General features: G+C 35.2%; 1 protein-coding gene across 2 annotated transcripts in view; it reads right to left on the reverse strand.

The window, feature by feature from the left end:
* Nucleotides 1–26,413, reverse strand: part of LOC150106406 (E3 ubiquitin-protein ligase RNF4-like) — a 97,506-nt gene that overhangs the window by 50,577 nt on the left and 20,516 nt on the right. For both annotated transcript variants that reach the window (XM_090392428.1, XM_090392429.1), the window contains exon 3: nt 4,564–4,640. In XM_090392428.1, coding sequence (XP_090248554.1) covers nt 4,564–4,640 — 77 coding nt within the window. The remainder of the gene's footprint in view (nt 1–4,563; nt 4,641–26,413) is intronic.

A 26,413-nucleotide genomic window follows, 5' to 3' on the forward strand; every position in this document is an offset into this window, starting at 1 on the left:
TTATTTAAGGTTAGCTTTTCTATTAGGGTTAATGTATACTCATGATCTATCTGACCATTATTCATGTCAAAAATACAGATTACAACAAAAAATATAAATCTTAAATTATACATTTCTTTTTAATGATGTCAGTGATGCTTTCATCAATAAAACCGTAAACACATACAAAATTGATCTATCTTCAACTTCACGAAAATATTAACCAAGTGGCTATCCCTTATGTTTGAGGAATCTGTGAGTGCATTATTGAGATACTTGAAGCAGCTAACTTTCAACTGCATTCCATCCCATCTAGAAGCTTTCTCAATTTTTGGGTTCTACGGATAACTTCCTCTACAGGTATTGCACGGTAATTTTCAGATTCCTTATCCATGTGGATTTTTCTTACTCTAATAAGATTACATTTTTCATTAGAAAGAAAGAAAAGAAATATATTTACAGTCTGGACTTGCTGAGTATAGGGTGTGATAATCACCATAAAGGAATTGAGGTAGAACTATGTAACTTACACATCATTCTACATATTCCCCACCAAGTGTTATACATTTCTTATACTGCTGCTGCATCATTTGCAATCATCTGAGAAAAAAGTCTTTCCCTTGTTGCACAAACCAGTCCTCAGCTGCAGATATGACTTCATCTGTGATAAATTTTAGTTCCTTTTAATTCTTTAAATTTGAGAATAGGAAATAGTCAGATGGGGTCAGGTCTGGCAAATAGGATGGATAGGGCAGACATTGAAAGCCCAAGTTCTGTATTGCCTGTTGGGTGTCATGAGCAGATGCATTGTCCTGTAAAAGCAACATGCCTCTGCTCAGTTTCCTGTGCAGTTTTTCCTTCAGTACCTCCTTCAATTCCTTCAGAACTGTTGAATAAACTGCTACTGCTGTAACAGGTTCACTTTTTTTTTGAGGTACTTGATAAGGATTACACCGTCCATATCCCAAAAGACAATGACAAGAACCTTGCTGCTGACTTTTGGGTTTGGAACTTCTTTGGCCATGGAGAACCTTTGTGTCTCCACTCCATTGATTGTTGTTTGGTCTCTGGGTGACAGTGATGAAGCCACATTTCATCAACAGTCACAATATGAGCCAAAACATTTGCACCTGATTTCTCAAAATGACTGAGAATCCCTTGAGATGACAGCACATGTTCTCTTTTGGTCAGCATTCAAACATTTGGGGATCCACTTTGCTGAGAGCTTCTGCATGTCCAGATGTTGGTGGATAATAACCCCAACTTGTTTCCTGAATATTCCCAGAGTCTTTGCAATGATTTTGGCTGGTATTTGTCTATCATAAAGGATCATGGGATGCACTGCATCAATGTTTCCAGGTGTGATTGTTGCAGAAGGTCTTCCAGACCTGAGGGCATCTGTTATCTCAGGATGCCCAGTTTTAAACTTGGCCACCCATCTGACATCTGTTGGATATGCTGGGGGGCACAGTTCCTCTAATGTCTCATACACAGTTTGGTGAATCTCAGCTGAGCTGCAGACTTTTCTTGTAGCAAAAAAAACTTGATGACGGCCCACACCTCTGTGTTTTCAAATTTTTTCAAAACCTCTGACAAGTCTTCTTATATATCCTAAAAGAAAAATAACAAATTATTACAATTTGATGAAACATGGGGATTAAAACATTTTAAGATGTGTTCTTTCTTGTGGTTATATCAGTTGGTTTAATATCATTTTTGTTCATGTTCACTAGAACTTTTCAGCCCCCACTCATCTATCTCACAGACCCAACAACATCTTCCCACCAGTATGACTGCTTCCACAAATAAGACTGGCTACCCTAGTAGCTATCACTACTATACTCATAATTGTGGAAGATGGCTTTTTTTTTTGCTCAGTAAAACACTACAACTATTTTACTTAATGGGGCTTTGAAGTGATTATGGCTACTATATCTCATCCCATCTTCAGACATTCCAGAACTCCTCCAGAGGACAGGACCAAAGCAGTTCCACAGGCTGAGTGCTAAATAATGCACAAGGCTGAACCTGATAGCAAACACTGAGAGACTTCTTGAACAGCTAAGAATCTTGCTACATGTATTCTGCTTGGACTGTAAAGTCTTAGCACAGCAGTCCTGTATGTGTGGGTTCATGTCAAGACATTATAGCCATAAAATGAGTGCTCTCGCTATGAGACACTTCTGCAATTAATCAATCTTCAGCTCTGTTCAGATTGCTCCTGTTTCTGTCTCTTAACCTCCTTACTGGCCGATGTGGATGAAATAGTGACACCAAATTGCACTTCTTATCCATGTTATTCAATGGGTGTTAGAGCTTCATATCCAGATTTAGCTGAATGTCTATAGACGTTGTGGCTGGTTGGGGGTTATAAATGTTATAAATTCTGATGGTACCTAGTAATTGTTTTTTTTTGTTTGCTTTATTGAGTCTTTTATAATTTTTTTTTTCCCAGAAGTTTTTATCCTTTCAAATGCCTTATGCAAAAATGATTCCTGGATATCTTTAATATTTTCATTATTTAAACCATACACTTAAAAGAACAAGATTACCATTCTGATGAAATATGTGTTTAGCACTTGCTTTTAATAATACTCATTTTGAGCACTATCTGGATCAAACATTTATGTGACCAGCAAACTCCTTATTACTGCCAGTTGCAATAAGAAGTTTCAATGCAGAAATACAAATTGTTTATTTTGTACTGACTTGCACAGTTTCAAAAGATGGTCCAGGCTGTTCTAATTTTTGAACAGCATCAGATTTACTAGACTACAGTTCTTCCATTCCAGAAGATTTGTTTTATGCTATTTAACATGAACATGAAGAAACTTTTCCAAACTTTGTTGTCTCGTGATTGTGAATGTTCTTTTTCAATATTTCATTATAAATTCTTAGATGTATACATATCTAAACACTGTATACATACTACTTATATAAGAATTCCAAATGTATTAACAATAAAATCAAAGTAAAACTAAACCATTAGCAGCAGAAACTGTGTAATTTGAGAATAACAATAAACTGGTGATTCTCCTAATACATGGAGTACTTTATAAGGAATGTGCAATGCAATTGTATTGTACTATACTATATACTATGACTTAAACTGAAAATGGAAATGTTTCAGAATTATTCTTATCACAGAAAGCCCATTTTCAATGGCCACTTTGGCATCCTTTGACAATTAGCTTTAACTAATGAGTTATAGGAATTTATGTTAATTTTATTGCAGGTACTATTTAGTGCATAATATTTAGTGTAACATATTATTGCATAATGGCTGAATATTAGCCCTGTGTTTGACCATTTCAGATGGCTTATTCAAAAAATGCATACAAAAATCAAGAAATCTGTGAACAGTATTTATCAAGGACAAAGAGTGTAATTGTTATTTTACATATAAATTTTATTTACACCACACAGCATTTTTTACAAGGAATATTAATTCATACCACATGTACAACTGTCAGGCTTAACAGTAAAGCATTTGATTAACACTTGCATAAATTCACAAGTTACTATACTAGGCAACCACTGTCAAATTTTATTCGAAATAAAAAAACTGCAGCCAAATCCACTTACCCCTACACTATGCTCTGAAATGAATGAAATTTGATGCCACCTATTAGTGGGAAATTATGTACTTGAGAGTAAAGCACTAACCATACAAGATGCCATGCTATAAAATAATGAATAGAAATGTGCACTCAATGCATTTTTCAAGCCCATAAATTTTGATTCACTTTCTTCAGATATCAGATATGATGATTTTGTTTCTGGTTATCAGAGAGAGAACAAATCTTCAACTTTTCATTTCACATTATCTGATATGGATATAAAAGGAAACATGACATTCTGATAAAGGTTGCACTCAGAGTACCTCTATACATGCTTTGTCTGATTTGTGATTTCAAAACATCTGAATGATTTTTATTATTAAAAGCAAATTTTAGCAATTCAATATAATTTTCTGAATGGATGAGATGAACTGGATGCCTAGTTATCATGCACCAAAAAAAAGTGATGCAAGCAAATCTGCTTCAAACAAAAGCAGAACTAGTGGATCTAGGAAGTTTATATAGCTAAAACGCTGGATAGTTGTCTCTTTAAGTTTTTGTTTTTTTAGTACGTTTCTAAAGGCATTTTTCATTTAAATGTTTTCGAATTTTTAAAATTTTTTATTGAAGTGCAATTTACATACATATTTTCTTGAAAAAGAAGCCATGGACACTTTTTTTTAAAAAAATTATATATACTTCATTAAAATCTTATAGGGATATCTTTATAACAGCAATATAAAGAAACAATTTTGATTTGCTTATGTTGTACAACTGTAAGCTTAACATAATAGGAGAAAATTTTTTTCCTACTGCTTTTATTGGAAAGTGGAAGGTCCCTACTACTCATCAAATGAGAAATTTGCTAACTGTGCTTTTTAGCAAATTAAGTGAACCCAGAATACTACTTTTTTTAAAAACAAAAATTTCCTTTGAACTCAAGACTGTTTAAAAAAAATCACTTTATAATACAGCAATAACTTTAAGATCATTTGATGAGATAGGAAGGAAGAAAAGTGCTTACCACAACAGAAGTATCGCTAGCTAATGTCAAATCCACAACTTCTTCATCGTCACAAGTAAGATCTATGCAAGATGGCACTGCCGTAAAAGAAACAAGAATAATCACAAATGATTATATGAATAATAATGGTTCTTATTTGATAAAAATCATTTCCAGAAAACAATTCAATTTCATATGCAAGTGGTCTTGACACTAATGATACAAATCATGGCACACTTGATTTTTATGTAACTTTATGAGCTAAAAAGAAAGGGTCCCTGATTCTAGATTTTACTAAAATTACATATAAAGACTACACATGAAATTTGCAAAGTGAATTATTATGCATTTTCATATTGTTACAGAGTGGTAGTGATTAATTATCATTATTTGTGAACATTATACCAATTAAAAAATATATATATCTACACTGTGCTATGGATATGCTCACTCCAAAACAGCAAACACTTGTTTAATTTGATCTTTAATTATCTGATATTCTTAAAATGGCTTCTATTTCAATCTAAGTAAATTTTGATTCACCTGCCTTTGTTTTTCCACAGATAATAAGAAAGAATTGTTAGACAGATCTGAACTGTGGGTATTGAGCACTTCCACAATCTGTGACATTGTACAATGTATGTTCTTCACTGCTTGATATGCTTCTATATATTTTATATATCATCAGTATTGTTGATGCACTTTGGCTGTAAAGGACTAGGTTTGAATCCTATGTAGGAAATGAAGAACTTTATCAGGGTTTCTCAACTGAAGAATTTTTCATCCCACAAAACAGACAAGCCTTAGAGAGAGAGTAATTGTGTGTACTTAGAGTACACACAATTAACAGCCATAATACACTATGCAGATAGGATTAATCACAAGCTTTGGTAAGTAGGAATTAGTAATTAAGCTTCAAAGGAGTATAGTTACCTGGTCATAACAGGCCTTTGAGCTTAACATGAAAAGGTAGGTAGTATGTAATCTACAGTATAATGCAGAGATCTTAAAAATGAATATAGGTATAATGTTCTGTTTAAGTTAAGGGATATTACATCCCATGGAATCACCGAACTTTTATATAGTTTCTATATTCAGCATGAAACTCTTTGAGTTTCTTATTTGGCTAAGAAACAATATGGGATGTAATATCCCTTAACTTAAACAAGTTATGTCGCCGAATTGAAGCCTTTGGCTCTTCATATAATTAGTAATTTATTAGGACACCTCTTGGCAATACTCATAGAAGGGATGTAAGTTCTGTTCGCTACAAACTTGGTATTATTAACTAGGTCTACCTACTCACTGATGAGAACTCAATAAAGGTTGAAACCGGTCTGGGTAGTTACCTTCTCTCATAATGTTGAACAGTAATACAGCTCCTAGAAGCTAAGTTCACATTATGGGTAAATATCAAGAATAGTGATCAGAGCTTGCTCCACCTTTGACATGAGTTGCCTCAGCTTGCACTACCTAAAGGGCCAGTTGCTGCAGTATCCAGGTATTTGCTTACGCTTGGAATCGCCGAACTTTATATAGTTTCTATATTCGGCATGAAACTCTTTGAGTTTCTTATTCGACTAAGAAACAATATGGGATGTAATATCACTTAACTTAAACAAGTTATGTTGCCGAATTGAAGCTTTTGGCTCTTCATATAATTAATAATGTTTTGTATTTTTATGATTTTTCAATTAGTTTTAAAGATAATGTAATTTAAAAGGGCTAAACCTTTTTGATGAAAACTTCCAAATGGAGAGTTGAGGAATTTATTTTTTAATTAAATAATTCTGTAGAACAAAATATTTAAACCTTCTGAAGAACAAATTGCTGCAATGCTATGAGTACTCTTATTTAAGGAGTTATATCCAAAGTTCAAAATACCCAAGTAAATCAAAATTAAAGGATTGTGACTGTTCCTATATATTTATATCCTTTACAAATGGCAATTGTGCTTTTACTATTCACATCCTGAGGACACCACCCTAAAACTATACTAAATTCTTCTCCATCAATTTCTGCACAGATAACCAAGGAAATTCACCTCCTACTATACTGGAAACAGTGCAATAGAACTACTTTAGTTTCTCATGGTCATGCAAAAAACAAAAAAGAATTTTGAATACCTCAGATACTACTAAAATTTTTTCTAATGAAGGTATCCCTTCTCAAAATGTATTTTCAAAAAATCATGTTCTGTAACTGAAACCCATCTTTCATGGTAACTGAAACCCATCTCATTTCTTTCTTATCAGGTCATCTCAAAAGTAATGTCGTTTTTTATACTGTACTTGTTTAAACCTATCTCAGCTTGTCTGAACATGAATTTTTAAAGCTTTATAAGTACCACTAAGCTGACGCAGCCTCATTCTAAAGAATTCCACCTTGCAAGAACATCATACATAAGTTATTGTTTAAATAATCCTTTATTACTATGGAAGTCACTGAAGAACATATTAGGCACATCATGCTTTATGAGTTCAAAAAAGGCAACAATGCTGCTAACACTGTAAAAAATGTGCAAGAAGTACATGGTGATAATGTTTTGAATGTGCGAAAGTACTAGCGATGGTTCCAAAGATTTCGACAAGGGGACTTCAGCTTGAAAGACACCCCACACACACACACGCTGGGCACCCGTCTCTCTCGATAATGATATGCTGGAAGCCGCTATTGCAAAAATGTCAATTGCAGAAGATTTAGCAAAAAAATCTTAATTGTCACCAACCACCCATTATCATTTGCGAGAAATTGGAATAGTTCCTAAGCTCAACAAGTGGGTTCCTCATGAACTGAAGAACAACAATCGATGAGCGCATATTGATTGTTGTTCTTCATTCTCGAGAGATTCAATCTCCGTTTTTGACTCGTGCAGTCACCGGTTATGAAAAGTGGATACTTTATAAGAATGTCAAGTGCCAAAGGCAGTTGGTTCATTCAGGGGAATAGGCTAAACCTCAGCCAAAACAAGACTCTCATCCCCCAGAAGGTTTTGTTAAGCATTTGGTGGGATATGGCTGGTATTGTATACTTTGAACTCTTGCCACAAAACCAAACAATCACAGCTGAAGTATACTGTGAACAACTCAATTGACTGAATGAAAAGAGGTGTTCTCTGGTCAATCAAAAGGGTGTTGTTTTTTTACCATGATAATGCATGCCCTCATAGTGCAAGGATCACCTGTACCAAGATTGAAGAACTTGGCTGGGAAAAGCTTCTACATCCTCTGTATTCTCCTGATCTTGTGCCTTCACATTACCACTTATTTCAAAGTTTGCAACATTTTATTAACGAAAAACAATACAATACATTAGAGCACTAGTTCCCAATCTTTTTTGGATCCTTCCCTGCCTCAAAAATTTTGATGCTTCCTCTAGCATAATAGTCAATCAAGTTCTGTCAATTTTTAGGGAAAGACAACGTATACTGTTACATTAATTAAAAAACTTTAATTAATATAACAATAGTATTGGGTAGTAGTCTTGGCTGTTGTTCAAAGAATGCAAGCTCCCCATATTTGGGGCAGTCTCATGCATCCAAATTTGTTGCGGTTTGGGGAGTTTTTTAGGCTGATTCCAGGAATAATCTCTCATGTTTATACTTGATGCAGCGTAGTAAGGTAGCTTTCTTCCAGCATATTTTGTGGCAGGTGTCCAAAGCATGGTCAGCAAGTCCTGAGTGACTGTAATGGTGTAAAGTTTTTTAATTAATATAACAGTATATGTTGTCTTTCTCTAAAAATTGACAGTTATGTATCACCAACATATAAGTTTATCTACAAGAATTATATTCCACTTTGTATATTATAAAACATAAATCGAACTCAACTCGGGAAGATAAAATCTAAGTTAATGTAATCCTTGAGCTTGATGTCTGCTGCAGAGTTTTTATTTGAGGTATTAATTTAGTCGATTTCAATCTCAAATCCCCATGGCTTGTGATATCCAGACAATTTCTTTTTTTTTTTTTTTTCAATAACAAGTCATTTACAGCACTAAAGCCACATTCAACTAAATATGATGATGGGATGGGCAACAGTAATTTTCTCACAAAACTAGTTGAATTTGGGTATTCCGTTTGTCTTGTCACAAACGGAATAAAGTTCTAATAGACTTATCATTTTGCATTTCTGAGAATTCTTCTCAATACTGCATGGCAACAGCAGTTAAGTCCACTAACATTGGCTGAGTTATCCAAGATGGAAAAATCACAGGCCATTTTGCTTAGGTGATCTGCAGTAACAAGTACAGCAGCATCAGTTACCTCACACTTATTTAGACAATAAAACTGGTCAAATATTTTGGCTGAAACATTCTTTTGACATAATTGTAGAAATGTAATGAAGCCAAATGTCTTAGCCTTTGCATCAACAAGGGTCTTATTTGCTCCTTGCAGTTGCTTATTTAACATATTCAGCTTTTCAATGATATCTGTCAAATAACTAACAAATGCTTGACCATCAACTGTTTGTAGGAGTTTCGTTTCAGGTTTGTCATTCAAAAACTGACTAAGAATATCAAATAGTTCCATGAATCTTCCCAGGCAATTCCCCTGTGACAGCAATCTTGCCTTGATGTGAAGCAATAGTTTTTCCTGATTTAGTTGTGAGTAGAGAAATTTCATAACTAGCTTCAAGAGTATGATTTTGAGTAGCAGTTCATACAGAGAACAATGAATCTATTGTTTATCTTTTCTCAAACTTCTCCTTTAGAGACTTAAATTGGTTCAAATCATAGTTCACATAAGAGCTATGTTTTTGCCTTCAAATGTGCTTTGAGACAACTTTTTTTATTGATTCGTTGGTCAAACAGCATTCACACAAGAGAAAGAATGGTGACCATTCATCTGAGCAGCAGGTATGAGACCAAACTTCAAATACTCATCTGAATACTAATGAACTTTTTTTTCTTGCTTGCACTACTCATTTTTTATGCATGGGATCAGTAACTGAAAGGAAAAAAAATAGGTTTATAAAGTATACTGTATGCATGTGTTGATTATACAAGGGAATTAATGGCATATAACATGTATTTATACTACTATGAACATATATAATAAATAAAAAGTTAAAATAATAAGAAAGTAAAATTTTAAAAGTCTACCGTCACAAGCAGAGAAAAAGAAACAACGAAATATGCGATTGTGTTTATGTTGTCATAATTTATTGCCGACAATGGTGATATTTTTGACTATATCGGTGATGAGGTTAGTTTCCATGGATGGCTCTAGTTCTCCCATCACCAGACCTGTTCTGAAAAATTTCCTCTGAATTAATCTTGTAAAAACCCCTTCAGTAATTTGAATGTCTCAATCATATCATCCCTTTTTCTGCCTATCAACCAATTTCTGTAACCCACAGATCTTCAACCTGTTTTCGTAAGGTTCATTCTATAGACTAGCTATCATCTTGGTCACCCGCATCTGGATCCTCTCTACCTCCTCCCCATCAAGAAGAAACTCAAGGGCCCAGAAGTCAAGATGGGGTCTTATTAAGGCACAATAAAGAGAAACAATAACTTGCTTATCTCTGCTTGTCAAGTATTCTTCAGTAACCAAGTGATGTGATGAGCTGATTTAGCCGCTTTTGCTATGTGCCCCTAAACTTTAACTCCCTATCCACCAACACACACAAATCTCTGGCTTCGTCAACTTCCTGGAGTACAGTTCCACCAATGTGATATACAGTATGCCCACAGATATGAGACCCTTCAACACTTCTGCGCATGTCAAAAGATGGAGAATTCATTCTGATATTAGGGTAATCAATCCATATTGTGGGATGAGTGTTTATTATTACACGTCAGAAAATTAACTTCTTCTTTATGATCACTGTAGTTTTTAAAGTGGTAACTAATTTGCTTGTATAACAGATGGAAAATTTTACGTATAAAGCACGAGATTTTGCATGTTGGTGACCAATTTGTACATCGTCTTATTTCTTTCTCCCCTTCAACACAAATTCACTCTTCTTGGCAGTCTGCTAACAACAGCTCTCGATTCTGTCGTCGGATTATATGCTGCTAATTTTTTCACCCTAAAATGCATAACCTCATACTTTGCTACATTAAACTGACACCCATTCTTGTTAGCACAGACTGCCAATTTATCGTGCAAAATTTTGACATCATGTGCATTCACTACTACTCTACTCAACTTGCATCATCAGCAAGTTGAGTAGAGTAGTAGTGAATATACAGGGTGTTCGGGATAAATTTGACATATTTATAATTAATTATATTTTTCCGTAAGTTACATGTATTAACACACACTTCTCTTCATTTAAAAGGTTGGACCCTTCTTCATTCATATACAAGATGTCAGAAAGGATGGATAGCTGGAACCCACCTGAATCATGGAAGAGAATAACTTGTATCATGATGATTCGTGCCGGCCATCAAAATAAGGATATTTCGACTGCTGCCCAATGCTCCCTGAATACAGTAAAAACAATCAGGCATGAACTAGAGACTTGCAATGGTGACTACGAGGATGTAGCAAGAAGAAAGATCCCTAGCAGACGATCTGATTGCGTTCGTACAGCAGAATTCCTCGCAAATCTGCAGGAACAGGTGTTGAAGATCCCTGGCATTGGAATTCGGGCTTTGTCACGTGAAATGAATGTTGCAGCCTCTACTATGAAGCTTGCACTCAATGAAGACCTCCGCTACTACTCATACAAGCGCCGCAAAGGTCAGCTGCTTACAGAAAAGGCCCGTGAAAAACGTTTGATAAACGCGAAGAAACTTCTAAGCAAAGTGAAACATCCTGCGGAACCACAAACAATCTGGTTCTTTTCCGATGAGAAAAACTTTTGCCAGGATCAAAAACACAACACGCAGAATAACAGATGGCTTGCATACAGTACAAAGGACATTCCTCGTGTAATGCAGACTAAATTTCCCCAAACTGTGATGGTTTTCGGATGTGTATCCTCTGAAGGCAATGTGATGCCTCCGCATTTTTTCCAAGAGGGCCTCAGGTTGACTTCAGATGGCTACGTGGAGTTGCTAAACACTGTAGTCAAGCCCTGGATAACAAGGGTAGCCAATGGTAGGCCGTATGTATGGCAGCAGGATTCGGCCCCTTGCCACACCTCTGGGAAAAGTCAAAAATGGTTGTCTGAAAATTTCTACGACTTCACCAGTCCAAATGTTTGGCCTCCAAACTCCCCAGACCTTAACCCCATGGATTATTTTGTATGGGACGCAGTTGAAAAAGACACCAATCGCACTTCCAGTAATACAAAAAGCCCAGTTAATGGATAAAATTAAAACAGTTTTTGCGGCCCTTCCCAGGGAGACTGTAGCATCAGCTTGTTCGAGGTTCCGAAGCAGGATTGAAGCTGTGATCGATGCTAATGGTGGTTATTTTGAGTAAATCTTGTTGATAGTATTGTAATTAACTCTGCCTGTAATGTTTTTTGTCAATTCATTAAATTTAATAGATACAAAGAAGATTTTCTTTTTCCTTACGAAACTGTCAAATTTATCCCGAACACCCTGTATATATATATTTTTTAAATATATATATGACTTATATAGGTAAATATGACTTCTCCATTGCCCTCACTTTGATATCACCACCTCTGGATCTGGCTCCCACTGACGAGACCTCAATAAACGTCAAAAAACGGGTCTGTGTAGTGGCCCTTTCGTACCCAGACTGGTTTTTCGGTTAATGCATAGCATTATACATGTGTGCAAGGAAATGTGCTTTGCATTATGGGAGATACTAAGACAAGGAGTGATGAGAGCTTGGTTCACCTTTACCACGAGTTGCCTCAGTCCTGAAGACACTCCAGGTGTAAACTTTGTTTGCTTACACTTGGATAAAGGATTAAACTACATTTATTACATTATTAGAGAATAAATGAAGAGTTCCTCTCAGATCCTTTTCTATATCATTAATTAACAAATTAAATAGCAGTGGTCCAAGAATAAAACCCTGTGGCACACCACTAGTAATAGGCCTCCTTTTGGACTCCACTCCTAAATAAACTACTCTCTGATATCTCTCCATCAACCACCCTCCTATCCATCTCACCAACTCTATATCCATCCCCATGTGCTGCAGTCTACTGATTAGAATTCCATGTGGTATCCTGTCAAAGGCCCTAGCAAAATCCAGCAGTATCACTGTAAATCCGTTACCCTTATCCAGTTCAGCCGTCATGGTATTATAAAATGTGAGCAAGTTACTGAGGCATGATCTACCCTTCACAAAACCATGCTGTCCTCCATACAGTATCCCATTTTCATCTATCAATTCCTGTATTTTAGTCTTGACTAATATCTCCAAAACCGTGACAACAATTCCTGATCGGTCAGTAATTTGCAACAGCAGTCTTGGAACCTCCTTTATGCAATGGAACTATTTTCCCCTCTTTCCATCCCCCTCAGGACCCAGAGCTGAGACTTAAATTAAACGATATGGTCAAGGGAACTGACAATTCCTTTGCCGCTTTATGTAAGACTCCAGCTAATATACCATCCAATCCCACAGATGTGTTTACATTAAGGTTCTGTAATATACTATTCACCTCGATTTCATTCACTTCAATTCCTGTATCAGTCATTCGTTCTCTCATTCCTGCAATACCTCCCTGCCATCGGCATTCCTTAAAATCATTTTGTCGTATACATTTTTTCATTTACTTGCAGCATATCAAAAGAACTGTTTCGGATTCACTTGCATTGCTAATTTCCTTTCATAATCTGCTTTTGCTTTTCTTACCACACTAGTTAACCTTCTGGCCTGTGCTTTGGGGCATTCGTGTGCCTGCAGATCACCTTTCCTCCTTAAATTTCATCCACAGTTGTTTATTTTTTTGCAGCTCAAGCTTAATGGCGTTATTCATCCATTTAACTCCCACTTGATTTACTCTTAGAACTCTAGGTATGCAGTCAGCCATTACCTCCCTCAAATGTTCCTTTACCACTTCCCATGCGCTATCAACATCCAGCCCTTGCAGTTTAACATGCCATGGCACTGATCCAAGCAATCTCTGAGCTTGTCATACTTACCAGCCCAGTAATTCCACATGTACTCTGTCTTAAGTGAAAATTCCACACATTTAGGCACTTCCCAGGTCAAGACCTTATGATCACTCTCACCAATTGGTGGCAATATGGTCATATTCATAATAGTCAATTTTTGAGATGCAATTATTAGGTCAAGCACTCTCGAACCCCTAGTATATTCCATTATATGCTGTCTCAGGTGTTTATCCCTTAGTAAATGCATAAAATTCATTTCCTTCCTTCCATTTGTCCTCTCCTCCCTCCAATCAATGTTACCACAGTTGAAATCCCCCATAAGAATTACCTGTCCTCCACTAATTGAGTCTATTTACATATGCATACTATCTCCATCATCTATTCCATACCAACTGTAAATTTCGTTTTGCTGACCTCAATCTCACACCAGATAGCCTCAAATGTGCTATTTTCACTATCCTGAAGTTGACTTCTATTCTCTTTGGCTGTAGTTCATCAGCTATCATCAATAACACTCCTTCCCCCATTATTTTCTCTCTGTCTTTCTATACCCCTCGCACTCTATCTCACTAACCATACCATCTTCTGTTAGTCATGTCTCACTAATGCCAATAACCCGTGGCCAGGAAGAACTAACCAAGCAAAAAAACTCCTCCTTATTCCAAATACTCCTGCCATTAGCATACATAAAGTGCAGAGGTCTCTTAGCCCCTTCCCTATTTTGACGCCTTATACTAACTATCCCATTTTGGTTTGTTATCCTTCGTCCTAACTATCCCATTTTGGTTTGTTATCCTTCGTCCTAACTCAGGCATATTATATGCATTCTTACACTCAACTGCCTCACTGATGTCTGCATGTCCACTCAACAGCATCCACGCCCTCTCTAAAAGCTCTAGTTTCCCTGATTCTGCAGGGAAAGTCAGCAAATTCATTCACTTCATTCAGCAACAATTTTTCCAGTCTCCGAACACCAAATCCATTCAGATGCAAACCATCCTTCTTGTATAAGTCCTTTCGCCCAGCAAACTCACTCCACACATCCACACCACTCCTCCTGCATAACTTACACAGAGTCATTCGCAATTATGGCCCTCCTTCTCAACTCTACTCTGTCATACCGAAGCAACACAGTATCTTAGCTCTCTCACTCTTTCCTTTAGCTACCTCTAGTAATTCTTTCAAGTCCTCTCTAATAGCAAATTTTTCACCTTTTAAATCATTTGTTCCGGCCACTATTATTATTTCTTTCACCCTATGCTTCTGTGCTCTAATAGCCACACTTACATTATTAATTTTCGCACCCGGAAAGAACAATTTTGTCTTTATTACACCTTTTACTACTGAATCACCATATAACACTCATTCCTTAATTTTTTTCTTTCACTCCTGATCATGTTCTCATTTATCTTATCACACACTTGCTTCTTTTTGTTAGCTGATCCACTAGGTAGACATTTTTGTAATCACTCCAGCTGCCACTTCACCCTATGTATCACTCCGTGCAACCGAGCTATCTCCCTCATCACAGCTAACTCTTCATTTTTTTTTTTTATCAGTCAAACCATTCTCTCGCTCTGTACTTTTACTTTCACCATGAACTGCATCACTTTTAAACTCACTCTCTATGCTATCTGGCATTACATCACAATTTTCTATCGCATTCTAACTTTCATCCACAATGCAATCTCGTGACCTGAGACACACTTCAGATCCTCGCTTTCGTGACACTTTCCCGCTACTATCGCTCTCAAACCAAACTCCAGCCGCTCTTGGCAAAGCATACATTCCACAGACCTTATACTGGATGAATTCCCTTTGATTAAATTCTTCAAACAAATACGCCGATTTGTATGCCATTGCCTTTCTTCGCTTTGGTGCCACGTGCTAAGCTACGTATCTACCGTGTCTTATCAGAATACTAAATTAACTCTATTTAAAGCAATCTTTTTAAGCTAAATTAATTAACTCCAAATTATATTCTAATTCTAGCACAATTTTTAAACTAATAAACACTATTTTTTTAAAAAACTAAACTTAACTTTCAGAGCTCTTCAAATGCAGTACTACCATCAACACGCCCCAATACAATATACATAATACAATACAATAATTACTTCAAAATATTGCTAAATGAAATAAGCAGTGACAGCGCAGTTGTAAAAAAAAAAAACACTCAACAGGAATGCAGTCAGGAATACATATGCAGTACTACCATCAACACGCCCCAATACAATATACATGATACATTAAAATAATTACTTCAAAAAATTACTAGATGAAACAAGCAGTGAAAGCAGTTGTAAAAAACACTCAACAGGGATGCAGTCAGGAATACACATCCATACTTAAAGTAGAAAACGTCAACAAAGCCCTGAAATGTGTGTGTATATATATATATATATATATATATATATGGTGGGGTGGTCCGAATATACTGAATAAGGACTCGTGGACCAACAGGGCCATAAGGGGCAATCATCTTGATTGTAAGGGAAGCAGCACTCCCATGGACCCCTAGCTGGATCTATCCTCTCCTTCTTCTACTTTCGGGAAGACCCACTTACTTTAATCTTTCCTATAAGGCCTTTTCAGCCAACTCTTCTTACTTTATGACGCGTGTGCTATTAGAGTACTCGAGGGCCATGGGGTCTTTTCATTTCTGGCCTTACAACTATGTCCTCTCTATAAACCTTACTATATTTCTTCTATAATATACCCTTTCCCCCTTCAATATACCCTATTCCTCCTATGGGTTTAAATTCGGAAGAAGGCGAGTTCAGAAGCCTTAAGGTAGCAGCCCTACCACTGAACTATTCCATCGTCAGGCTAGTCCCCTGACATGGAGAACATAACCATACTTGTAAGCTGACAGAAAAAGATAATCGGATTGAATCTATGGGAAACGACCCTGGAATAGAAAAGGGAAAACGAAAATGGAAACGACAAAATATAATACACATAGCAAACTGGAATGCAAGAGGAATAGCATATAAAGAAATAGAATTAGACCAGTTATTAAATGAAAGAAATTTTAAAATAGCAGTAATCACTGAAACAAAAGAGAAATTAAAAGGAACTATGAGAACTGAAAATTTTAATGTGATATACAGTGGAGTCGACAGAGACCAAAGAGCACAAGCAGGAGTCATGATTTGGATTCATAACTCCCTTTCAAAACAGTTAAAACATTATAAATTATGGAATGAAAGAATAATAGAAGCTAGAATAAAAATAGATAGGCTATTTAACAATAATTGGTTTATATGCCCCAGAAGAAGGAAGAGAACAGGATAATATTGATTTTTATAATCAGCTACAAAACATATATAATAAAATAAATAAAAATGATTACATAATTTTAGCAGGAGACTTAAATGTAAGAATTGGAAACATGAAAATTAATAATAATATAGGAATACACGGAGAACACACTCTAAACAGAAATGGTAAAAAATTGATTGACTTCGTAGTTTATAATAACCTAAAAATAATGAATCCCTTCTATAAACATAAAGACATACATAAATATACTTGGGCAGCAAGAGGATGGAAATCAATATTAGATTACTTCATATTAAATGAAAAGACATCAAAATTTTCACTAGATGTCAGAGTTCACAGAGGATATGAAATAAGCAGTAACCACTTCCTTGTTAAAATAAAATTAAGATTACCACCTAAATGGCTACAATTAACAAGAACAGAAAGAAAAATTGAAGCATTTGTTTATAAAACTAGACTATTGAATGACACAAATGTACAATGGCTATATGAACAAAGAATTAACCAGTATCTAGATAAAATAAAACAAAATGAAGAAATAGAAATAGAATGGCTTAATATAAAAATGATACTAAATGCAGCAGCAAATGAAAGCTTAGGAAAGACCAAAAAATTCAATAAAAGAAAAAAACTGAAGATCTGGGATGATACAATCAAAGAAATAATCAAAAAGAAAAAAGAAGCCTATCACAAATGGTTAAGCAGTAAAAGATTAGAAGATGAAATAGAATATAAAAGAATAAGAGCCATAGCTAAAAGAGAAGTCAGAAAAAGACAGAGAATCATGGAATAAATTTGTTTCTAATTTAGAACATGATTTATATAAAATAAGACCCAATATATATAAGATTTTGAAACACCTAAATGCAGATACCAAAGAAAACATAAAATTAAACACTGAATTGAAATTAGAAGAATTTCTAAATTACTACACAGAACTGTGGACAGACAAATATTTTAAAAAAGACAACTGGCAAACAATTAACGAAAATGAAAAGGAAATAACTGAAGAAGAATTAGAAATCAGCCTGAAAGAAACAAGAAACGGAAAATCACCTGGAGAAGATAAGCTAGGTTCAGAACTATATAAATACGCAGGAACAAGATTCAAAGGAAGACTCTTATTATTTTTAAATAAAATTTACTCAACTGGAATCCCCCCAATAGAATGGAAAAAAGCAATTGTGATTCCTATCTTTAAGAAATGTAATAGAGATGACCCTAAAAACTATAGGTATCAGTATACTAAATTCATGTTACAAAATATACAGCAGAATCTTAAATAACAAACTAATGAAATATTCCGAAAACTTTATTCTAGAGGTACAAAATGGATTTAGAAAAGGACGATCATGTATAGACCCAGCCTTCTGCCTAAAATTAATAATAGAGAAAAGAAGAGAATATAATTTAGAAACACATATTGCATTTATTGACTTTGAAAAAGCATTTGACAAAGTTAAAAGAAACATATTATTTAACATATTAAAAGAAAGACAAATACCAAATAATATCCTAAAAGCTGTCACAAGTATATATGAAAATAATCAAATACAAATAAGATTAAATCACGAGCTATCATATACAAGAGAGATAAACCAAGGGGTCCGACAGGGATGTCCCCTCTCAGCAACTCTTTTTAATATCTACTTAAATGAAATAATAATAAAATGGAGTAAAAATTTACATCAAGGAATTAAACTTTCACCTACAGTTAACTTAAACACTCTCCTCTTTGCAGACGACCAAATAATAATTACAAATTCTGAAGATAACTTACAGAAAGCTATTTTAAATCTAAATGAGATATCCAAAGATTATGGTATGATAATATCAACGGAAAAATCAAAAACTATGGCCTTTAAAGGACAAGATCCAGCAAGAACTAAAATAGTATTAGATAACAAGATCTTAGAACAGGTGAATTCATTTAACTACCTAGGATGTATGATCACTTATGAAAATGAAAAAGATATAAACATAAAAATTGCAAAATATTTAAAAATAACAGGAGTAATTAACTCTATATTTAAACCAAACCTAGTTCAAAAACAAACCAGGCTAAAAGTATACAATACATTAGCCCTACCGGTCTTAATGTATGGAAGCGAAATCTGGACAATAAAACAAAAAGACAAACAAAGTTTAACAACAGCAGAAATGAAGTTTATGAGAAAAACTGCAAAGTATACCCTATTTGATAACAAAAGAAACGAAGATATTATGAAAGAATTAAACCAAGAACCAGTAATTGAAAAAATTAAAAAATATAAACATAGATGGATAGAACACGTTCAAAGAATGAAAACAGAAAGATTACCAAAACAAGCCTTAAAGTACAAGCCATTAGGAAAAAGAAAACCAGGACGTCCTCTTAAACGATTCAACGATGACTTCTAAGGCCGGAACAGGCCATACTAGGCCTAAATCCTTGATACTACAGCCATGATGATGATGATGATGATTAAAATAATTACTTCAAAAAATTACTAGATGAAACAAGCAGTGACAGCAGTTGTAAAAAACACTCAACAGGGATGCAGTCAGGAATACACATCCATACTTAAAGTAGAAAACGTCAACAAAGCCCTGAAATGTGGTAAGGCAGCAGCAGTAGATGATATTCGACCAGAAATGCTCAAGTATATGGAGATATAAAAGCAGTACAGTAACAAGGATATGAAGCGTCTGTGGCAAGTATCTAACTTGCGCCACCTAACCCAAAAATGACAAAAATTTTGAAAAAATTTAAATCTAACAAGTTCGATTTTACTAATGCTTATTAAATAAGTTAAGGAATTTACGACGTACAAAGGATTAAATTAAATTAAACTTTAATCTATATTTCGGCAACGTCACGTTGCCATCTTCACAGGAACTTAAAATAAAAACACGTGCACGCAGGCACTACACACAGTAAATGAGGACGAAGCAGGAAGCTATTATTTCCCCTAAAAGTCCTGATGGTGCCCCCTTAGTGGGCTATGTAGGTATTCTTGGCCATTGGGCTGAAGGTCTTCTGATGTAAGTCTCCCAAATTTGGGGCAGGCTCATGCAACCAAATTTGTTGAGGTTTGGCACGTTTCCTAGGGCTGAGGCTGATTCTCTGAATAGCCTTTCAAATTTGAAATTTACTATGGTGTATTACTGTGGCTTTCTTCCACCATATTCTGTTGCGTGTATGCAGAGAGCATGGTCTGCAACACCAGAGTAGCTGTACTGGTAAAACAGGATGTAGTCCTTGTGTTCTGAAATTCTGATATTCACTGTCCTGCCTGTTTGGGACCTGACAGCTCCAAAGGACCTGGTATACACCAGGTAGGTCTATGGGAAGTGGTTGGTCTTTAGTGGAGCAGATAAGGGACGCCAATTTTTTATATGGTCTGTAACATGAGGTCAAGTCATGTTTTTTTTAGGATTTTGGTAATTTTTTCCGAGGTGCCTCAGATGTAGGGAAAGGTGATGGATTTAGAGTAATCCTTGTTGTGAAGGGTGAGGGTTGTGGTTTACTGGTTTCAATATTTTTTGGATTTTTTTTTGGGAGATAGCCATTGGCTGAGAAAGTGTTGAGGACGTGGTTTAGTTCTGTGGTTAGGGCATTGTCATTTGAACAGATAAGTTTAGCCCAGTTGTGTAGTGTCTTAACTCCATATTGTTGTGAGGGGGGAGGGAGATTATTGGTGAATGTATCTGCCTGTATGGGTGGGTTTTCTATAAACTGAGAAAACCAAGGTTCCATCAGGCTGGCGGATGACTAGTGTGTCTAAGAAAGGGAGACTGTTGTTTTTCTCTTTTTCCAGGGTGAACTTGATTATGGGGTGTTGGTTGTTTAAGTGTGTTAGGAAGGAGAGGAGTGTATCAGAGCCATGTGGCCAAATAGCGAACACATCATCATCACCGTAGCAAAGCCATATGGTTGGTTTTTGTGGGGGCAGAGTTTAAGGCTTTCTCTTCAAAAGTCTCCATAAAGAAGTTGGCCAAGGTAGGGAGAGTGGTGAACCCATGGCTGTCCCCTCTAATTATAAAATTGCGGACTTTTACATCTATTTATTTATTTTTATTTTTTACGTTTTTGCACCCAAAACCTAGTTGCGCCTGTGGCAGGCGCCTCTTTTGCCACGCTCTCGTTACGGCACTGTATAAAAGCCTTACAGTGGCTGCACTGCATAGTTCAGAAAGCCTGGACAGATGGAGAAATGCCAGATGATTAGGGTAGAGTTCTCATAGTACCCATATACAAAAGGGAAATAAAACTGAATGTGCAAATTGCAGAGGTATTTCCCTACTAAGTGTTCCTGGCAAGATCTATGCAAATATACTAGATTCAGGCCAAATAGAGGCTGGCAGGATCAGATTTTTGCTTTAGGATAAACAGTTGAGAAATCATGAGAATATAACAAAGATCTGTATTTAAGTTTTGTAGACCTGCTAAAGGCATATGACAAGGTGCCAATGGGGGCATTATATCAAGCAATACTTAGTCTTTATTTCAGTTGTAAGTCAGCAGTTAGAATTGAAGGAAGTACAGGAAGATGGTTTAATGTTAAATCTGGTGTCAGACAAGGATATACATTATCTCCTCTGTTATTCTTATCTACATGAATCACATTATGAAGGAAAGTGATATTAAATCTGATATCAAAATCGGAGATGTTAATCTCAGCTCTTTGCTTCATGCAGATGATGTTATACTTCTAAATCAATCTGCTACAAGTCTGCAATATTCCCTGACTAAATTGAATAACTGTTGTAATAGATATGGTATGAAGATCACCAATGACAAGACAAAGACAATGAAAATAGGCAGAAGCATTGAAAATATCAACTGCATTGTGAATGGAGAACCTATAGAACAAGTAAAACATTTCAGCTGCTTAGGCACGATTTTTAGTGAAAATGGTAAATTAAATATAGAAATAGACAACAAAATCAACAAAGCTGGTATGATAGGAAGTGAACTGAATAAATTCATATGGAATGAAAGAGAAATTAGTCAGAACACTAAATTAGCTATATACAAGATGGTGTTCAAACCAATTTTAACTTATGGATCTGAGAGCTGAGTCAGATGTAAAACACTTGACGAAAGGCCACAGACCGCTGATAACATCCTGAGAAAGATTAGGGGCATGAACAAATGCATCAATATCATATTAAAAATGAGGATATTAGGAAAAAATTTTACATTGTCAGCATCCAGGAATGTGTTAGCAGAGCTAATCTCAGGTCACTTAAACAAAGTAGCAGAGGAAAGATTAGCAAAACAAGTGTTCTCTGCCAGGTTGGCAGGAAAAAATACCGAGAGGAAGACCAAGATATAGGTAGACTGATACGGTAAAAAGTCTTAGAAGATAGAAATATAAGATCTGATAATGGAATCTTGACAGGTAACAGAATGATCTGGAGGAAAATTGTAGATAGGAAGTTAGTAATGATGTAAATTTTTCATGTAGTATTATCATATCCTGTACACCCCAGAGTACATGGCAGGAATTTGATAATGATGATATAAAAACCATAAATGATAATGATTTACTAAAAAGAATATTTAGCTAATAAATGATTTTTATACATGCAACAATAACTATAATAACCTACATACAGTGACATTTCTTCAGAAGTTTCGAATAGTATGGTAGATTTTGAAGCATGCTGAAGCACACAACCCTAACTGGCAATCAGGGCACCACATATTCGTTTCTTTGTGAACCTTATCTCCTAAAACTGATCTTGCAACAATCTGCACATTTTCTTTTTGGCTCTGCTTGCTTTGCAGTAGGGGGTTTATATTCTGGAAAGTGCCTTCCTGTCATTGGATTTCCCCTCCTTTAGCTGGTCATCTGCCTTTCTTGTTAGTCCCTCAGGGTGTATGTGTCAGTGATCTTGTATACGAGATCCAGCCGGAAAGTTATGTGATGAAGCTTTTCACCTAACTTTGTGTGTAGTACAAAAGCTACACAGAGATAAGTAAAAAGGTGTCTGAATATTTTTACATAGTATCTTTGTTGTTCCAGGTAGCAGGATAATACAAAAGCATTTGGTGTAAACGATTGACATCTCCCATGATGTTGTTGTTGTACTGTACTGCCACAGCTGATTTTTTCATTGTTCCTTTCCTTGTCTCTACATCCTCCATTTCGTTCCCATGGATTGTGCTCAGCATAGCAACATCTTTCTTGTCTTTCCATTTCAAGGAAATGATCTTCCCACATTGAAAGGCACAAGTTTCTCCTTTCTTCAACTTCTTCGATTTTTGGTCTTCGGGCATTTCTTTTTGGGTTGTCGTAGCAGCTCCATAAACATCAGTTTTCTTGGTAACTAAGTAGCTTGCAAGCTCGGGACTGTTGAAATAATTATCTATGGTAATGCCGTACCCCTTATTCAGCAGCAAGATGTTAAGGTAACAACAATTCGTGTACCAAAAGCAGCATTAGGCTTACCTGTATAAATTGATAATTTATACAGGTAAAGGCACTGCATACAAGAGCCTTTACCTGTATAAATTATCAATTCTTATACATAGTCACTAGATGATTCACAAAGTTGAAAGCATTTCAAACCAAAATGAGAGTGCTTTAGCCATATACTGTTTCCAACCAAGTTGGTCCTTGTATAAAATAAGGCTTTCATCAACACAAATATCTTGTTCTGGTATATAAACTTCCTGTAACTTCTTTTTGAGAGAGAGAGAGAGAAAGTGTCCAAAAAAATGCCTATTTTTTAGTTTTGGATTGGGATAATCAGAATCCTTATCGGCAAATTGTAAAAATTTCATTATCAAGGAATACCTACATTCAAGCATCACTTCTGAAAAAAATGGTGTCTCGATCATCCTTTTTTTTTTTTTTTTTAGACCAATACCATTTTACTTCTGATTTCTGAACTATGCTCAGAAGCAGTAATAATGCTTCACTTTCATTTCACTGCTATCTGTGTCTTTCCAACAAAAACAATGAGAAAAAGTCCTTCACACACCTCCTTCAAGGAGGTGTGTGAAGGACGTTTTTTGATAGTCTTGGTTTCATAACCATTCTTTTGAAAGATCTGTGTTAGATATTCTAATTCTTCATTTCTCTGAGGTGTAAATGTTATACGCTCTGTCCCTTAGGGTTTTTATTAGACCTATTTTTTGCGAAGGGTGGTGGTGTGAGGCCGCATTAAGAAATCTTCCTGTGTTGGTGGGTTTTCTATATATTGAGAAAGAAAGTTTATTATCCTTTTCATTGACTTCTAATAGAATATCTAGAAAAGGCAGTTTCCTAAGTTCTTCTTGTTCTAAAGTAAATTTTATATTATCATGCAAATTATTTAGGTAATCTTTGAAAACAATGAGTTCATCTGTTTTTCCTGGTCATATGATGAATATATCGTCTACATAGCGTAGCTATATTTTTGGTTTTTTATGATAATTGTTTAAAGCATTATTGGCAAAGTTTTCCATAAATAGGTTAGCTAAAGCCGAAGAGAGGGAAGAGCCCAGAGCCAATCCTTTTTGTTCCCAAAATTTGTCTTGATACATGAAAAAAGTATTATTTATACAATGTTTATAAAGATCTATGATATCCAGAGGGAAAAGGTCTTCCAGGAGATTCAAAGTTTCATTTCTTGGAACATTTGAAAATAGGCTGATAACATCCAAACTTGCTATGATGTCTGAAGGTCCAATATAAATATCTTTTACTTTTTCAATAATATGTGTACTGTTCTTGATGAAAGAAGATGTTTTTCCTGTATGAGGTAAAATCATGTTGCAAACACCAGGTGTTTGCAACATGATTTTACAATTTCCCTTAATATTCCCTTAAGACCATCTACTATTGGTCTTAAGGGAATACCTATCTTATGAATTTTTGAAACACCATAAATTCTTGGAACTAATGGGTGTTTTGAATGTAGAGTTCTTTTGAGTTTTTCAGTCCAATTAGGTATCTTTTTGATTAGATCATTGGTTTTATTGTGAGCGTGCCAAGTGGGATTTCTGTCTAAAGGTTTATAGGTATTAGAATCTTCAAGAAGAGTTTTCATTTTATTATTATCTTCAGAGTTCAAAACTACTGTTGCATTCCCTTTATCTGCTTTGATTATAACGATATTTTTTGTCTGATTTTAATTCTTTGAGGGAAGTGTATTCCGTGTAAGGAAGAGTCCTTTGAGGTAATTTACTTTGCAATAGTAATGCTGTGGTTTGTATACGGATGAGATCTGATGTATTACCAGGTAAATTTCTTATTCCTTTTTCTATTTGAGCCATTATGTCAATTTTTGAGATGAAACGTGCCGTTAAGGCAAAGTTAAAACCTTTTAGGAGTAGATTATTTTCTTCTCTTGATAGGACTCTCGAAGAAAGGTTGATAACTACTTTGGCATAATCTAGGTGTTTTCTTTGTTTTTCGTGAAGAAGTAAGTTGAATTTTCTGATTAAAGTATGCTTCTTCCGATCAGAGATTGCCATAGCCTTGTTATATGTGATGATGTCAATATTGTTCCATAGGTTGGATGGAAGAGATGTGGTTTTTTCTATTCCAATTACCGGAATATACCATGTGAACTTCTAAACCACAGAAACCTCCACTTACTATCTGATATTTATTTTCTAGGTTCTTATCAAAGCTAATTTTACACAATGCTTTGCTTTCTTACATTTTTCACTGTATTGCATGAGAGCACAAGCTGACTTACTTGTCAGGAACTTTTGATGTGCCTTCTTTTCTTTGACTGCCTCTCACACTTTCTGAGGCCACAATGAAGTTCTGATTTTTCTATCGTTGAAGATTACCTCACCACATGGCTCTCTGACTGAATCAAAGCTTCTTTAGGGTTTGCCACTGTATCTCCAAGGTTTGGTTCTTGTTTTCAAATTCTTTCAGTTTTTCTTGAATAATGTTTGTGTATATGAGCCTACAGTTCACATCTGATAACTGTTCAACTTTGATGTGTTTCAAAACTTTCTTACACATCCTTCTTTTCCATATGAAGTTAACATTTGTAGCTAATTTCTGTTGTGGCTAAATGTGTTCAATTATGCATTTAAAGTGAAAGTAACAGTAACAGTTTACAGAAATTTTATAATTAATAATTATTCAATGTGTATTTATTTGAATTATTTTCAATTATTTGAAAATAATTCATATTTTTCTTCATCTGATTATAGTGTAGATCTTATCAATTGTATTCTGTTGAATGTTTACACTTCCAAAACCAGATAAGAATCACATTTGGATAAAAGAAAAATTATTGTTTTCAACAGAATACAATTCATGAGATCTAGACTAATCAAATGAAGAAAAATATAAATTACATTGAATAGGTAATGTTATATATGGTATTTAAGTGAATGATAACAAAGAAAAGGAAATCCGTACAAAACTTGATGATAAACATTGAAAAAAAAACACTGAAATAAATTCACGATTTGTATTGAAACTTCACTGATCTTGGAAAAGGCACATGGAAAAGCACCAAGGAGAAAACTGGTCTACACAAATGAAATAAAACAAAATAAGTTTTAATGGAAAACTAAGTACATTAACACTGAACACTGTCAGAGTGAACAGTAACAAAGAGAGGAGTTAAATATTACAAGTGAGTA

The sequence above is a fragment of the Typopeltis vanoorti genome, chromosome 5 (genome assembly GCF_054136105.1).
Source record: "Typopeltis vanoorti isolate ZY-2024b chromosome 5, IOZ_Tvanoo_1.0, whole genome shotgun sequence".
In the NCBI taxonomy this organism is placed as follows: domain Eukaryota; kingdom Metazoa; phylum Arthropoda; class Arachnida; order Uropygi; family Thelyphonidae; genus Typopeltis; species Typopeltis vanoorti.